The sequence below is a fragment of the Solanum dulcamara genome, chromosome 12 (genome assembly GCF_947179165.1).
Source record: "Solanum dulcamara chromosome 12, daSolDulc1.2, whole genome shotgun sequence".
In the NCBI taxonomy this organism is placed as follows: Eukaryota; Viridiplantae; Streptophyta; class Magnoliopsida; order Solanales; family Solanaceae; genus Solanum; species Solanum dulcamara.
In genome coordinates, this window is record NC_077248.1 from 23,688,182 (window position 1) to 23,703,980 (window position 15,799).

The window sequence follows — 15,799 nt, forward strand, 5'->3', positions numbered from 1 at the left end:
TAGGACTTGATTGGATTGGATCCATGATTGGTTGATTCGTTCATACCCTGGCAAAGTATGAACGGACGCGGCAACAACGTCGGTTTGTTGTACTTTCACTGGCTTATAAGTGATGGTTGTCGGGTAAGAGAAACTCCCAAATAGGCCTTGCTAGTATTCTGAGTTAGATTGAGTTGAATTGTATGTGATTGGTCCCGTCTAAATCATATAGACTTATGCATACTCTTTTGCCTACATACTTGGTGCATTAGTACTTTGAATGGACCAAGTATGTAGGAATGCAACATGATAAAACATTAAGACATTCCACAAGGTAAAATACCTGAGTGAATGCATGCATGAGTAGTCAAGTAGATAGCATTTAAATCATACATATGTGGGAAGATGACTATAACCGACATTTAAAACCATGCGAGCTATTGCATGGAATCCAACATAACCCCTTACATTGGCACGGGGAGGCTACTTGCCGGGTAGAACTCCATTCAGTTTACATTCAATTATTTAACATTTGGTGTCTACAAAGGCCTAGCCGACAAGGGCTCCTATGGTAGCACATAGTTAATGCAACATGAGACTTACTTAAGGACCCATTCGGTCAAGTTTTCATCTACATGCTACATTCGGTGCTAAGTCAAATCCCACAAAATAGTATAATACTTCAAAAATAGTCATATCATAAAGCTTGAGAATTCAAACATCACATTCGGTAGAATAACTCATTAAAACCTTTGGTTTATAATATCATCATGGATGCCATGCCCTATTTACCATCCTACTAATGAACCTTGATTTATAAGAAAATTAGGTCTACAATCAGTGATGGTATTCAGGGTACCATGATAATCGGACCTGCCCTTTTTTTTGAAAAATGTTCAAAAGCATTGACGGCATATAGGGATGTCATACATGTCATATCATAACCTTAAACATTTTATTTGATTCAACGTGAGGATTGTCCTTTCACATTGAATCCTTTCTTTGGCTAAAAGCCATTTCATCATCATTCAATCATTTCACAAGACTCCCTTAAATATAGGTATTTGCTTCATAAACTTCCATTTAGAGTCAAAACTTTCAATTCAACTTCATTTCAACATAAGAAAACTAGGTAGGTTCATTTCGTATAACTTTCAAAGATATTTAATGCATGAGAGTGATGGAAATGCATCATATGAAACATCTTTAAAAAACCCACCATATACACTTTCAAACTACCTTTCATGCCTTCATATAAGAACTTTGATAAATCATCCATTTCATATAAATAAGAGTCAATATAGGTAAATAAACTTCAAATATTCAAGAATCTATGCATTTGGAATCGTAGTATGAAAATCCATAAAAACTCATTACTTGAAATTGAGAGTCAATATACATATATATCAATAGGAGTAAATAAACTTAAAATATACCATAATCTATGCATTTAGAACCATCATGTAAAAGCCCATAGAATTTCATCATTTAAAATTTTAAAGCTAAGTTGAGAAAATATTTGGGCTCCCTGGGTGGAAAAACCCATGGATGAAAATCCACATACCTACCTTAGTGAGGAACTTGAAGAGGAATTGGAGAAGTGTTGATGTTTGGCCTTCAATTAGGAAGCTTAAATCCTTGAGTTTGAAAGAAAATATGTTAGAGATGATTTGAGAGAGAAGAGGATGAAGTTTAGGATTTTGGGGAGGCAAAACATAGCAAAAATGATCCCAAAGGCTTCCAAGTTTGTATATATGTTATTAGGTAATTGTCCAAGATGCCCTTCATAAAAAAAATCTGGAAAACGGGCTCAAAACCCTGCAGGTACGATAATGGCGCGCCACACCATAGTCCAAACTACTGCAGCTAGTTTCGGGTGCTCTGCTGGCACGCCGCGCCAAGCCCAAAAATTGCTGCAGCGGTAGTCTTTGGTAAAATGATCATAACTTTTGACTCTGAACTCAGAATGAGGCGAACTTGGTGGTGTTGGAAAGAGGACTCAAAGACCTTTAATTGGATATATCATAGAATACCTAATTCCTTATATAATAGGAGATATGTGCATTTGAAGTTGACCCTATTTCGAACTCATACGAAAATTTAGCCGATGGAAATTCTTTAGACTTGGCTTGGTGTTATAGATTCCTTATGACCCTAAAACACATATAATATACTTCAAATACTTAGAAATTGATCCTAACTCATATGTAAAATTGGGATTCGATCCGTTCAAGCCTATTCTCCTTCGAAGAATGATTCGGGTCTTGGCATAGAAATTTTCGAGGTGTTACAACAGGTCGTGGATGAAGATTAGCAGTTCTAGATTGAACATTAACTATATCTACATCAGGACTAGTTGGTGTAACATTCTCAACATCATTATTATGTTATTCTATTTCTACTTCCAATTTATTTGGTTCTTCTATACCGTAAGTTTTTTTATATTCATTTTCATTCATATCATGTGCACCTACACCTATTTCTCCAAATTTACTAGGTGGTGCTTCAGGCATATGAGAATAATTTCTACTTGTACTACCTCTATCGAAAGCACTTTTTTTTCTTACTACCACTACCTCCGTCGGAGCACAATTTTTTAATACTTTTACCTATATTTTTTAATCTATCCATTATGCAAATTAAACTAATAAAAATTATAAACACAAAATTTAAATATTTAAATACACTAGGATTAATTTACTAAATAAAAGCAAGAGAAGGAACAATTATACAAAATTGCCAGAATCAAACAAAGAATCATAAAATTCATAAAATGTTGAATACTTGAAAGTTGAAAAGTTTCACTTGACGTTGTTAATTGAAAAAATAATTAAAGAGTGATATCAATTTAAGAGAGAATTGAGAAATTGAGAGAGAATTGAGCGAATTAGATGATTGTTGGTGAAAAACAATAATTAAATATTGTAGGTATTTATATAAAAAAAATTGATTAATAATTTTCTTTTTTGTTTTAAAATGACAATTTTGGCCACTTTTCAGAAAGTGGCCATTGAGACAAACGACCACTTTTTGAAAAGTCGTCAAACGGATATAATCTGAAATTATTATTTTTTTAAAATAGGGCCGGTGGGCCGGTGGGCCGGCTACCGGTCCCTTACCGCCGATCTTATCGGGTCAGTCTAAAAATAGGATCGGACAGGCCCACTACATTAAAAACATGGGTCGGCTACAGGTGTCGGGCTAACCGGTGTCGGGCCCTTAATGGGCCTATGTTAATGGGATGGCCCCCGGGCCCACTGGCCCATTTGACAGGCTTACTCATGATTTCAAAGGCTTGGTTGGAGTCCCTCAGGATTCTAATCGACGTGTCACATCTAGGGCCTAGCTTGGATCGTGACAACCTTAGAAGTAAAACGTAACTCGATGATTTAAAACATAGATATATGCCTCATAGGCAACAATTTAGACTATTTCACTATGTTTAACTTATGATATGCTTTATAACTCTTGCCTTAGAGGCATGACTTAGATCAAGAACTTCAAAATAATCAGTTATGCTCCATGGCAAGACTTGACACTACCATATTGTGTCTTAATTTTTCAGATGCTCTATTATTCTTGTCTTAGAGACAAGACTTAGCTCCAGGTCTTCCCAAGAATAAGTCAAATCGCATGGGCAATACTTGACACTATCGTGTTGTATGTTATTTTGTCATATACTCCATTATTTTTGTCTTCTAGGCAAAACTTATCCAAAAGACTTCCAAAGAATAAGATAGGGTCAATGGGCAAGAAGTCTTGATTTATGGGATATTTTATAACTATTGTCTTAAAGGTAAGATTTATTAGCCCAAGAATTTTCAAACAAGAAGTTAAGCCACTAGGACAAAAAGAAAAGAAAAGAGAATAATTTCTTTTAAAAAAATAGAGAGAAGAAAAAATAATAAATGAAAGAATAATAAAGAAAGAGAAAATGAAAAACAGATGATAAAACAGAAGTTGAGAAAAAAGAAAAAGAAAAAGAAAAGAAAAGAAAAGAAAAAAAAGTTTTTAAAGAAAAAAACAACAAATAAGAGAAAGAGAAAAAAAAAGAAAAATGAAGAAAATTATAAAAAAAAAATTGAGAGGCAAGTTGTTTAAAAATATTTGAGGCGTAAAGGGACAAAAATATACTTTTACTCTAATTAAAGTAGACGGTAGGTCAACTTTTATTAAGGGGACACAAAAAATCAAAATCACAACATTTAGGAGATACCTTGTGTAATTTCTTGCATCACGGGTGTTAAAGCTAATTACATTCTATTTGTATTTTTTTAAAAATTATAAAAATCTCTTAAATTTGGTGAAATTCGGGTACATCATGTACGTCCCAATAAATCACGTAAAGTGATGTATCCGACATTCCAATACATTACGCAATATAATGTATGTGATTGATATACCGTGTAAAGTAATGTATCCGAGAATAACAGATAGTAGAATTTTTTGTAATTTTTTTCAAATGATAATTTTTTTTAAAGAATATGATAAAATTAATTGTGTATTTAAGTAAAAATAAATTTCCGGAAGCAAAAAATAAGTGGTTGTCGTGTTTGAAACGCTACGCCAACCTCCATAACCGTTTCTAAGACAAGATCCACTTCCACATGACCCATAGTTTCCTTCCAAATTTAGCCGGCTCTCTCGTGCGCTTTTGTTTGCAAGTACGAATCCCGAAAACCCATCACACGGACAAATTAATATTTTCGAGTACAAATTTCTAAAACCTTTCCTTATTAATTAAATTAAAATAAATTCTTTTTTTATTTTATATAGCTTATTGTGACCCCTTCACGTAAGGAATCGGTCATCATAAAAGAGGTGATCAATTTCAATAAAAATTTGTAAGGGATTGAAGAACATCTGGCGCTGATAAGGGTAATCTTATTTTTTGTGTTAGTTTGATTCTTATTTATTCCTTTGCTTTGACCCTATTCAGAATCAGCAATAAATTTTTTGGATTTCTCTTTTTATATTTTGTGATATCGGGTTGGGTATGTAAACAATATCATGAAAGAAATTGAATTCAGTGGGTCTGATATTAAGGCATTATTGATTAATTGAATGACTAAAACATAAGTTGATGATGATTTGATAGTACCTAAATTTGAATATTTGATGTCCTCAGGATGGTACTGTTGCTATATGATTTTCATTTTGTTGTGGATTAATCATGGTTCTAATTGTTCACCACAAGTAGGAACATTTACTTGGAAAAGGGGACCACAATATTTGGTGAGGATGGGAACCGTGGTGGTGCTGATATTGGTGTCGATGATGATTGTGATGGACAATGCGCACGCTGGAGATACGAATCATGTTTTTGATCCTTGTTCAGACACAAGAGTTCAGAGATGGGATGGTTTCACATTTGGCCTTGTTTTTTCTTCTAAGGAATCATTCTTCTTCAATGAATCTCAGCTCTCTCCATGTGATCGTCGCCTCTCCCTTTCTGGAAATTCTGCTGAACTCGCTGTTTTTAGGCCCAAAGTGGATGAGATTTCACTCCTCACAATCAATAGCACCAACTTCAATCCTGTATGTCCTCTTACATCCCAAATTCTTTTATTGCCCTTCCTATATATGAGAGGTGGAATTAATTGTTTTCATCGTTAATATCAAAGAATCTTGGCATATAGATGTAAATATATTCGATCATACCATGTTTATCACTGTCTAGTGTATTTTCTAGGAAATGTTATGACTTAGAATAATGTCAAACAGCTCATCTCAGTAGGTCTTTTGTTAAGCATGTAAATGATGACCTATCTAAAATTCTTGTATTATGTGAGGAATACCAAATATTTTTGGAAGTAGATTATTGATCTATTAAGAAATTTGACTCGTTTATTACATCTAGCTTTAGGTCTTTATATTCTTACATTGAAAACAAAAGATATTAGACCATGTTTTTAGACCTTTTTTCATATTTTTACATTGAAAACAAACAGATCAGACCTTGTTTCTCTTTTCTCTTTTGATAGTTTGCCTGTTCTGCAAACTAAAAATGTTTAATCTTGTTCCTTTAGGACTAATATCATTTGGATACATTTTACTTGACTGTCTAGGAAGAAATAACAATTTAATATAATAGGAATTTGTCACCTTCTACCTAACTGTCTAACAAACATGTTTGGTAGAATTTGTAGGTTCCTGCTGAATACCAACCTGTTTTGTCCAACTTTTTTTCCCATCAAAAAATTGAACAAAGTTGTGCTTAGACACCAATCATAGCGACCATGAATTCTTCCCTTGATTGTTAGCTTAAAATAATTTCTTAAAAATAGTTGCCAGCGTCAACTTTCACTTCAGCTGTACAGTACAGATTATGGGTTCTCAATCTCCTTATGGGTGCTATCTTGACTAGGAAAAATAGTCAGCAACCATACTTCCCATAGATAAGTTCATTATCTGAAATAATTAAATGCAGAAGGGAACATCATATGTAGCATATACAAATAGGTAGATACAGTTAAAAGAATCATAATGAAACTCTATGAAGGAATAGATAGTCTCTAGAAGCACACTCTGCCAGCTTTAATTGATCAAAGTACAAAACAGAAAATAAGAATACTGGAAATCGGCCATGTCCTAAGGTTATGAAATATTTGTCATAAAATACCGTCAATTAAGCCAAATCTTGAGCTACAAAATTGGGTGAGCCCATCACCCATGTGTACTTCAACATGTGTTTTTGAACTAGACCGCCCCCCCCAGTGCATTAGTCCAGGTGCACGTAAGCTGGTCCTAACCAGCGAGATTGAAGAAGAAATTATGAGTATTTGACTAATGAACTGTCAACATATTCTTCAATCACTGTTAAATATGCTGGTCTTTATATGCTTTTCAGTAGTAATAGTTAGTGTCTAGAGTGCATCGTATACAATGATTTGTTGAAACTTCTCAGAGCAAATCTGGTGGTTCTATGGTTGCCTTTTCTGGACGCAAGTATGCTGCTCGATCATTGCCTGCTTTTGTGGCAGACAGTACTCACACCATTACAAGCTTCACTCTAGTAAGTCTTATGCAGCATGAAAATCTCGATTCTGTCAACAAACATTACAGAATTAGCTTCTTTTTTTTTGCATCATTGAACTTTGTCCTCTGACTTGATTTTAGGTGCTTGAATTTCAAAAGGGCACCCTCCAAAACTTGTTTTGGAAGAAATTTGGCTGCGATTCGTGCAAAGGAGATTCTTTTGTTTGCCTCAACAAAACTGATTGTGCAGTCCCCAATAATAAGTGCAATGGCAATGGAGGATCCATTGACTGCAACGTCAGCATACAATTGGCCTTTTCAGGGACAGATAAGAATGAAGATGTGCTGAACTCTTGGTATGAGGTTAAAAACCTCAGGCAATACTCCCTCTATGGTTTGTTTCAAGATGTTAGTGATTCTCTCGCGAGTCCTCTTAAGAACCTGTTTTAGGACCACACAACGAGTTCTTGTTTATATAATCACCATAAGATTTCCTTTGTGCTTGTCCATGTAACTACAATATATATTTCCTACTTCTGTTGAATAACTTGGTGATTACTACATAGAATCCAGGCTGTTTTTGCTTGTACAGATCTCCCTCAAAGACATTTTGTTGTTTAAAGTTTCTCATTGTTTATCATTTTGATGCTTCCTTGTTTTGATCTATCTCTATCGAAATGAATGTGGATTTCTATGGTTCAAAGAGTTTCCATTTCAGTCGATCCAATTGTTATAAACTATATAGCATTCCTATTGTAAGAATTTGAAACGATGTGCTTTAGAAAGTTCCTTGATGAAGATCTCAACATATTTTTCTGACTCCTATTGCTTCTTAAGATGATGAAGTTTCTTTCATCATCAATTGATCCTGCAAAGAAATATGAATACGTACTGACAAACTTTTCATCTGTATAGTGGGCTGACTTGACAATATTTCTTTTTGGCCTTTGTGAGTCACATGAATCATCACCTTGTTGGGATTCATGTCCTTGAGCTCCTAGACTCCTCCTTTCTCTTAGCTCTCTCTAGCTGTAAAGCACCTATAATGGACAAGTTCAAAACTTTGATTAATTTTGAAGGTTTTAGAACCCCCCACCTTTTGGTGCAACTCCATAATATGAAAAAGAATTCATCAAATATGTCATCCTTTAAACAACAAATGTTTTTGAGTTTTAGAATCCATAAAGTTCCGTCCTTTTATCTCTTTAGTCATATTCGACAAAGATACATTTTTTTTTGCCTTCACATTCAAATAGGGTAACAGTATATACATAGGTTTAGTGAGAAACACCATGTGGTGCTAAGATGAGATATGATGTTGACTAAGGGCAGAGCTACTAATCCAGAAGAAGAAAGCATAAAAAGAAGGGAGGAGCAATCCTAGAGAAAGAAAAGTGACCGGCCCATCAACAAATATAATTTGGACAGATAGAATTCTATCCAGAAGCTGCAATGTCACTTCTCCATCTTCATACGCCCCTTTATTGCCCAGAAATGGAAACCAAAGGTTCCCTTCAATCTCCTTAAAGAGCTTCCTGGATATTCTCATCACTCTGTCCGAAAAATCTCTTCTTCCGTCTGATTTTGTTCCACCTCAATGCAGTCTTGAATCCCCATGTTCAGCTTCATTTTGCTATGTAAGTTCCGACCTCCTTTGACCTTTATTTCTCCATTATCACACTTGAATATTTTTCATTCTCAACTTGAAACTAATATTTCATGTTGTTGATGTCCCAAAGTCTTAGTAACAATGTCAGCTAGTTACTCTTTACTAGCAATATAATATGCCCGGTACTTTTGATCAATGCAATCTTGTATTTTCTCTCTTATAAAGTGACAATTAATTCCAATATTCTTTGTTTTTCATGACACAAGTAAAGTTCTCAGATTGATACAAAACTCTGAAATTGATTTTATGGACATAGGAAACAAAGCCTAGTCTTAATCAAAAAATGCTTCTATTTTCTCTATATACCTTTACTAGACATCAACAGTTCTAGAATTGATTGACTTTTAATATACTTTACCACATTTAAAGTAGCCTCGTAATGAGTTTGCATTAATAAAAAACTAGTTGAAGAATTGCACTACAATACGAAATGTGAGGGTTGAAATTGAAATTTTGCTCGACTATGCAAGACGAGTTCTATTTTAGTTAGAGTTTCTTGGGGTAACTCTACCCTAAATCCTAATTCATGCATGTATATAAAGGAAGGGTATTATATTTCCTTGAAAAGGCATCTTAAAATTTTCAAAAATTCATGGAATATTCATAAAGTGATCAAAATATGTCAAACTCTTCTTGATAGTCAAATACCTCAAGAAGATCTACAAATCCTTTCACGGAGATCAATTTAAATCATCCTAGCTGGTTCGAAAATACGCCATTATTGACTCTCGAATCACCATGGAGATCAAAATCCAAATCATTCTAGTTCGAAAAATACATCACTAACGGCTCTCAAATCAAAGAGAAAATCTAGATAGAGAACCAAGGGAAGAACAAAATTGTACCCACACTATTTATCAATGAAATATTTTTGTGTCTTCATTTTTTTTATAATTGCAATTTATTTTTCATCACTTTAAAATTTATTGCAAACAAATTTAATTTGTTTGCAACAAATTTTAAATATATGGAAAATAAATCAACCATAAATAAAATTTGAAGAAACAAAATTATTTTATTAATAAATAGTGTAGTACAATTCTCTTTCTTCCTTGATTCTTTTCTCATAAGATTTTTTCATGATTCGAGGGTCGTTAGTAGCATATTTCTCGAACTAGGGGATTTGAATTTGATCTCTTTATGAATATTCTATAAAATTGCGGAATATTCAAGATGTCTTTTCAAGGGAATATAATACCATTTATATAGACATGAATTAAGGTTCAGGATAAAGTACCTCAAAGAAACCTTAACTGAAATAGGACTCATTTTGTAGAGGCATACAAAATTTCGATGTCAACAAATACCAATACCATCTACTTCATGGCTTGTCGGTGTGTAGACTTGATGAAGGATTATGTGGCTTTAGATTGCATATTTGATTTGTGAGATTCTTCCACCTTTGCGATTTTGTGTCTTCAGATTGCATATTTGATTTGTGAGAGAAGAGATGAAGGACAAATTTGATCCCACTGGGTGTGCCAATTTGTTTGCAACAAATTTTAAATCTATAAAAACTAAATAAACTATAAATAAAATCTGAATAAACAAGGATTTTGTAAAATACAAACACTTTTCAATTAATCTTTGAAAGCTACTCATGTCTTCTAACACTTCATCGATCGATCACTAGTGTTTGTCTTCACAAACTAGTCATATTTTGTACTAGTGACCTTTGGAATTTTTCTCCATTGGTGTCACCTTAGCCCTTGATCCTCAGATTCCTATTTTTAAAATCATTTTCTAGGCATGCATACTTTCTTTGTCACATCAGAAAGCCCTCTCCCGATCTAGCAAATTCATTCTCCAAGATCCTTTGGTCTAAAATTGTGATGTAATGTAGACTTTGCCCTCTGAAATTCCTCTAGATGATTAACTAAAAAAAGTAGGTCATCTGCTTAAAAAACTATGAGCACAAATTCATCATTAGTGATCTTAGTAAATAGTGATTAATCATATATTCTCTACCAAAAACCAGACCGTAATGAGGTATGTGTCAGTTTTAAATTTCATTGTATGGAAGATTATTTAAGCCATATTGGGATTTAAGTAGCCTACAGACCTTATACTCGCGTAACTATTACCATTCAAGAAAACATTATGAACATCATTTAAAAACCAAAGTATGTACTGCCTAAGAGGCTAAGACCGAGCAGCAAGTGCAATGACAGTTCACATAGTGGTCATCTCAGACACATGACCGAGCAGCAAGTGCAATGACAGTTCACATAGTGGTCATCTCAGACACATGATAAAAAGTATCATGAAAGTCAGTGCCCTCTTGTAGTGTATACACTTGACCACAAACACTATCTTGAACTTCTCAAGTGATTCATGTACATTATATTTAATTTTTGTATACTCATTAACACTCTATAGGTATTGTTGTATTTTGAGTTTTGATGTATTAACAAATTATAGAGCAAAGGGATCTGATCACGGAGTCTGGTGTGCAGAATTCATTTTACAGGACTAGTCAATGGTGTGCAGTTGTGAAGCTGTAAAAACTATAATGGTAGGTGGGGATTGCAATAAATGCGCGAAAATGGCAGCAGTACTTGACTAATGGCATGCTACTTGGTTGTTTGTCTCTCTTATATAAAGAACATATTGACAAGATTAAACCTAGTTTTTGCAATCAAGAATATTCAAATAAAAAGTCATTTTCAAGAAAGAACTACTCTCATACGCAACAAGGAACCTAATTTAGTGTTACAACGTCCTTAGTGGTTATTTGAGTTTACTGTCTTGTGCTCTCATATTGTAGATCTATTCCTATGTTATAAAGGATTATAGATCATTTTAGTTCTCATTGTTGTGAGTTGAGGTTGTGGCTAGAGTTAGTTGAGTTGTGTTGTTGAAGTCTACGTTAACTGGAGGTAGTTGATTATCTCGACTCGAGACTACCCCTAGTCGCAATACGATTCTTAGGGCCACAAGTAATCCAAACCAACCTGATGGTTTGATATGACACTAAGATATATAAATCAACAACTGAATATAACTTAATGCGGAAGATAATGGAATAGGTTTATTAAACAAAACCAAAATAGACAATATCTAATTACATATAATCATAAACTAAACTGACTATTTGAAAAACATCTAGTAATATGAGTTGCTAGGACAAGCCTCTAAGTAATTCCAACTGTTTGAAAATGAAAGATGACTGAAAATAAACATAAGGGTTGTCCTTGGAAGGATGAAGACTTACCAAGCAAGCTACTGAATGCTGAGTGTCATAGCCTATAATATAACACAATATAGACAGAAAATATGCAGTTAGTACTTTGAATGTATTGAGTATTTAAGAAAATAAATAATAAACATGATAACTGAACATGTTGAATCTGTAAAACATGTCGATACATTGACCAAGTAAAATAACAGGAAATTGAGATATACTGAACTGAAATGCTCAAGTACATGGTCATCTAATAACTGAAAGACTGATTGTAGGGATACTAAAACCGACATATAACCATGTGATCTACTGCATGGAGTTTGATGTATAATCCCCATCAAAAGGGCTCAATATACTTTGTCAAGGTACAAAGGCTAATTTGAGCTAATGTGGATCCACTAAGCTATTGTCCGCAAAGACTAAGAAGGCGACTTCAACTGACAGGAAGCCCCTTAAATCCTATGATGGCATGTAGCTATGGGACTTAGGGATTGCTACTAAAGGTCCACGGATGCTGATCGAAACTCTTCATCCCTAAATTCGCTCGGTGCTAAGTAAAACTCCCATGGAAAGCATGCAATAAAGACATTAATAATCTGATACGACTAAATAATAATGATAACTAATAAATATTGATTAGCTCATGAATCATGATTTAATTGATAAAATACTAATAATAACTAAAAGATACTTTATCTAAAAGTATTTAAAATTATGAAACATGATAATCTAAAACATGCTTCTGAAGAATATAATTCTAAGTCATGTAAATACTTGTATGATTAGGGTTCATGAGAATATGATTGAAAACATGGAATTACATTAAAATTGTGCAATTGAAGATTAATCATGAAGAAGAACTTAATTGCAATAAGAACCCATGAAATTCCTAGAATTCTAGGTGTCACGACCCAAGCTAGGCCCTAAAAGTTACACGGTGATTAGAATTCCCAAGGACTCAAACCAAGCCTCTTAGCATACATAACATAAAATAAAAGATGAACTTGAAAAGTAGAAATAGTTTCAAACATAGAAATCTCAAAATAAAGAGAATTCGACAATGAAATACTCGTAGAGTCTAGACATGCCTCTACTATTTTAGGAGGAATGTAGGACAAGCCCTAACTTACCAAAACATAATGAAAGTAAGATAGTCTGAACATAATAAAAGACATAGTGGGTTCGCCCTCGAATCATGAGGACTCACCAAATAGCTAACTCTAAGCAGAGAATCTGATACTAGCCACAAACGGGAGGATGAGAGTTTGACCCTACATTATGAGACAATGTAGGCACAAGTATGCACTAGTACATGAAATGTACTAAGTATGTTGAGAAATATGCATAATCATGAATAACAGACATAATAGGCATGAAACATGTCATACATGACCAAATAACTTGAAAAGCATGAAAATATTTAATAAGGTCAATGCATCATAAAATCATGATTTAAGAGCTTATAAGAAAGATATAGACATTTTGTAGGGTAACTGAAATTTATGACCATGTGAGCTATAACATGAAATTCGATGTAAATCCCATTTAAGCGCCTCTACCTCGAGCATTTACCCTGCCTCCCTAGGTCTTAATCTGCAGTTAGAGTCCTAACCCTCGGACAAAGCATCAAACTCTCTCCTCCTTAATAGGTAGAATCATAGTAGCATGATAGTAGAGCTCATAGAATCTAGCCTTTTACTCTAACACAGTCATGGAGCCCTGCTTTAACCTTAAAAATTAATCACGGAGATGATATCTAATGCTACACAGAATGAACTTGGACAAAAAGGCCTTTGAAAACATTGTCCAATGACATCGATGGAGACCTAACTGGTCTGGTATCTAAATATGAATGCCACCACTATCTAGCCACCCCATCAAGCTCATAAGCAGTAAAATCAGCTCCTCTTGACTCCATCAAATCCAAAGTATATAGTCGTTCTCGGTAAGTAGTGAAAATTTGTGGTCATCCTCCTAAATCGCCTAAGAAAACCTCATTGGTGATAGTCTCAGAAATACCTCGAGCATCTTCTACTCCCATAGTGGCATGACTTTATCCATAACATACAGCTGGACGGTGACGTGCGCTGGTGGCAGCTAAACCTCTAGAGTCCCTAGCACAGGCTGACCCTACAGTGTTAGCATAGTTGGGGCTGAGGCTGGAGAGGGTGCTTGATGCATACCTCCAAGTATAGTCAAAAACTGAGTAATAACGTCTTAAAGATCGAGGGCCATAGGTAGTGTAGGTGGTGGCTGGGTTGGTACCGACCTCACCAGCTAAGGATGAACCGGAGCTACCAAAGGCTCCGCCACTAGCTTTGAAGTCCTGTCTCTATCACAGGTTGGTGTTGTAGCCCTCGTGCTACCTCAAGGCTGCTCTCTAACCCTAAATAGGGCTCTATCTATAGGTTCGAGTGCATCACCCCCGACTACGGAATCACATGTACGAGCCATCTGGTAAAAGAGTGAAGCAAGTGAGATTTTATGAAATCGATAAGACACACACTACATGAAATTAATACAAAAGAGGAAATCTTCCTAATGACATCATGTAGCCTTCCAAAGATAAGTTATGGACGTCTTCGCACCAATCTATGAGACTCTATTTGATGTTAGCTTTGTACAAGTGAAATTAGTGAACCTGGGGCCTGATACCAACTTGTCACGACCTGAATCCTCGAGTCATGATGGAACCAACTATAATCCACCAGTAGAGAAGCTGACCTGTATCTTGGAACTACAAGTAATGGGATTAAGATAGAAACTAAACTAGAATTAAATAATAACAGAAATTACAAGAATGAAAGCGAAAACAAACAATATATATATATATATATATATATATAAAACTAAATAAAAGATCCCTCTTAGAACCTGGAAGTCACATGTACATAGCTACTACAAATAAATACAAGTCTTAAAAGTAGATCACAAAACCCAGAATTATCTCAAAAAGCAAAAGACTAGTCATAATATATACATAAGGAGACAAGTAAATCCAGGATGCCATGTGCTCACCCTCATATCCGAATAAGACCGCTGCAGGTCTGATCTCAATGGTAGGAGCTGGTGCTCGCACTTACATCTTGAAAACAGATACAGAGTGTAATATGAGTACCAAAAAAATGTATCTAGTAGAGATCATAGGTCGACTGAGTAGGAAAAGTAAAATTCATATGGAATGTTAGAATTTAAGCACAACAGAAATCAAAGGGCAGAGATCTAACAAAAATGCACACGAGTGTACTAAGAATACAAAGAAAGAGAAAATCTGCTAACTAAACCCAACCCAACCCCGAAAAGCCCGAAGGGTACACTCTTGCGCAAAATTAAGTAAAATCCAAATAGACCCTATAATCCCGACAGGTGCATAAAAGAGTTAAGATCGACAAATTGAAGCGAAAGGTACTTCCAAGATTACCATGAACTTTCACAGACTTGATCTGAATCAACTGAGTGCCCGAGGCTTCAATCACAACGGAATAGGAGCTAAGGACTTGTACAGAAGAGAAGAAAGAGTTAACGACTTTAACCAAGATTGAGATAGCTAAGGATTCTAACCAAGGCTAAAGATTGCGAACGACTCTAACTAAGGCTAAAGATAGCTATGGACTCTAACCAAGGCTGAAGATAGTCAACGACTCTAACCACGACTGCAGATGGCAAAGGACTCTAACCAAGGTTGCAGATAGCCAAGGACTCTAACCAACATTGTAGATAGCCAATGACTCTAACTAAGGATAAGAAATCGATGTATGGACTTTAACCGTAATCTAGTAGAGTGAATCAGGGACTTGAACCACGAATAGAGATGAATCGGTTATATTTAGGATCGGCGACCAGACAGGCATCAAGGGACGAAGCTTAAATTGATTGTCATCAATAAATCACTCAAAGTATGAACCAAATCCAATCTGAATTGACGAACGGCTTCTGAAATAAAAACTAAGTATACCAGAATTGATAGAATGAGGGAATTATGGATATAA

At 34.8% G+C, this 15,799-nt stretch overlaps 1 protein-coding gene across 2 annotated transcripts; it reads left to right on the forward strand.

Annotated features, from left to right (window-relative positions):
• Nucleotides 1–4,572: 4,572 nt before the first annotated feature.
• Nucleotides 4,573–7,597, forward strand: LOC129877635 (uncharacterized). Of its 2 annotated transcripts, none has more exons than XM_055953158.1 (4): nt 4,573–4,857; nt 5,108–5,517; nt 6,887–6,994; nt 7,099–7,597. In XM_055953158.1, exons 2-4 carry the CDS (start codon nt 5,125–5,127, stop codon nt 7,405–7,407), a joined length of 810 nt encoding a protein of 269 aa, XP_055809133.1. In that variant the 5' UTR covers nt 4,573–4,857; nt 5,108–5,124; the 3' UTR covers nt 7,408–7,597. The 2 variants fall into 2 exon arrangements, with proteins under 2 accessions (XP_055809133.1, XP_055809134.1); XM_055953159.1 differs by having other exon boundaries at nt 4,574–4,857; nt 5,180–5,517.
• The last annotated feature ends 8,202 nt before the right edge of the window (nt 7,598–15,799 follow it).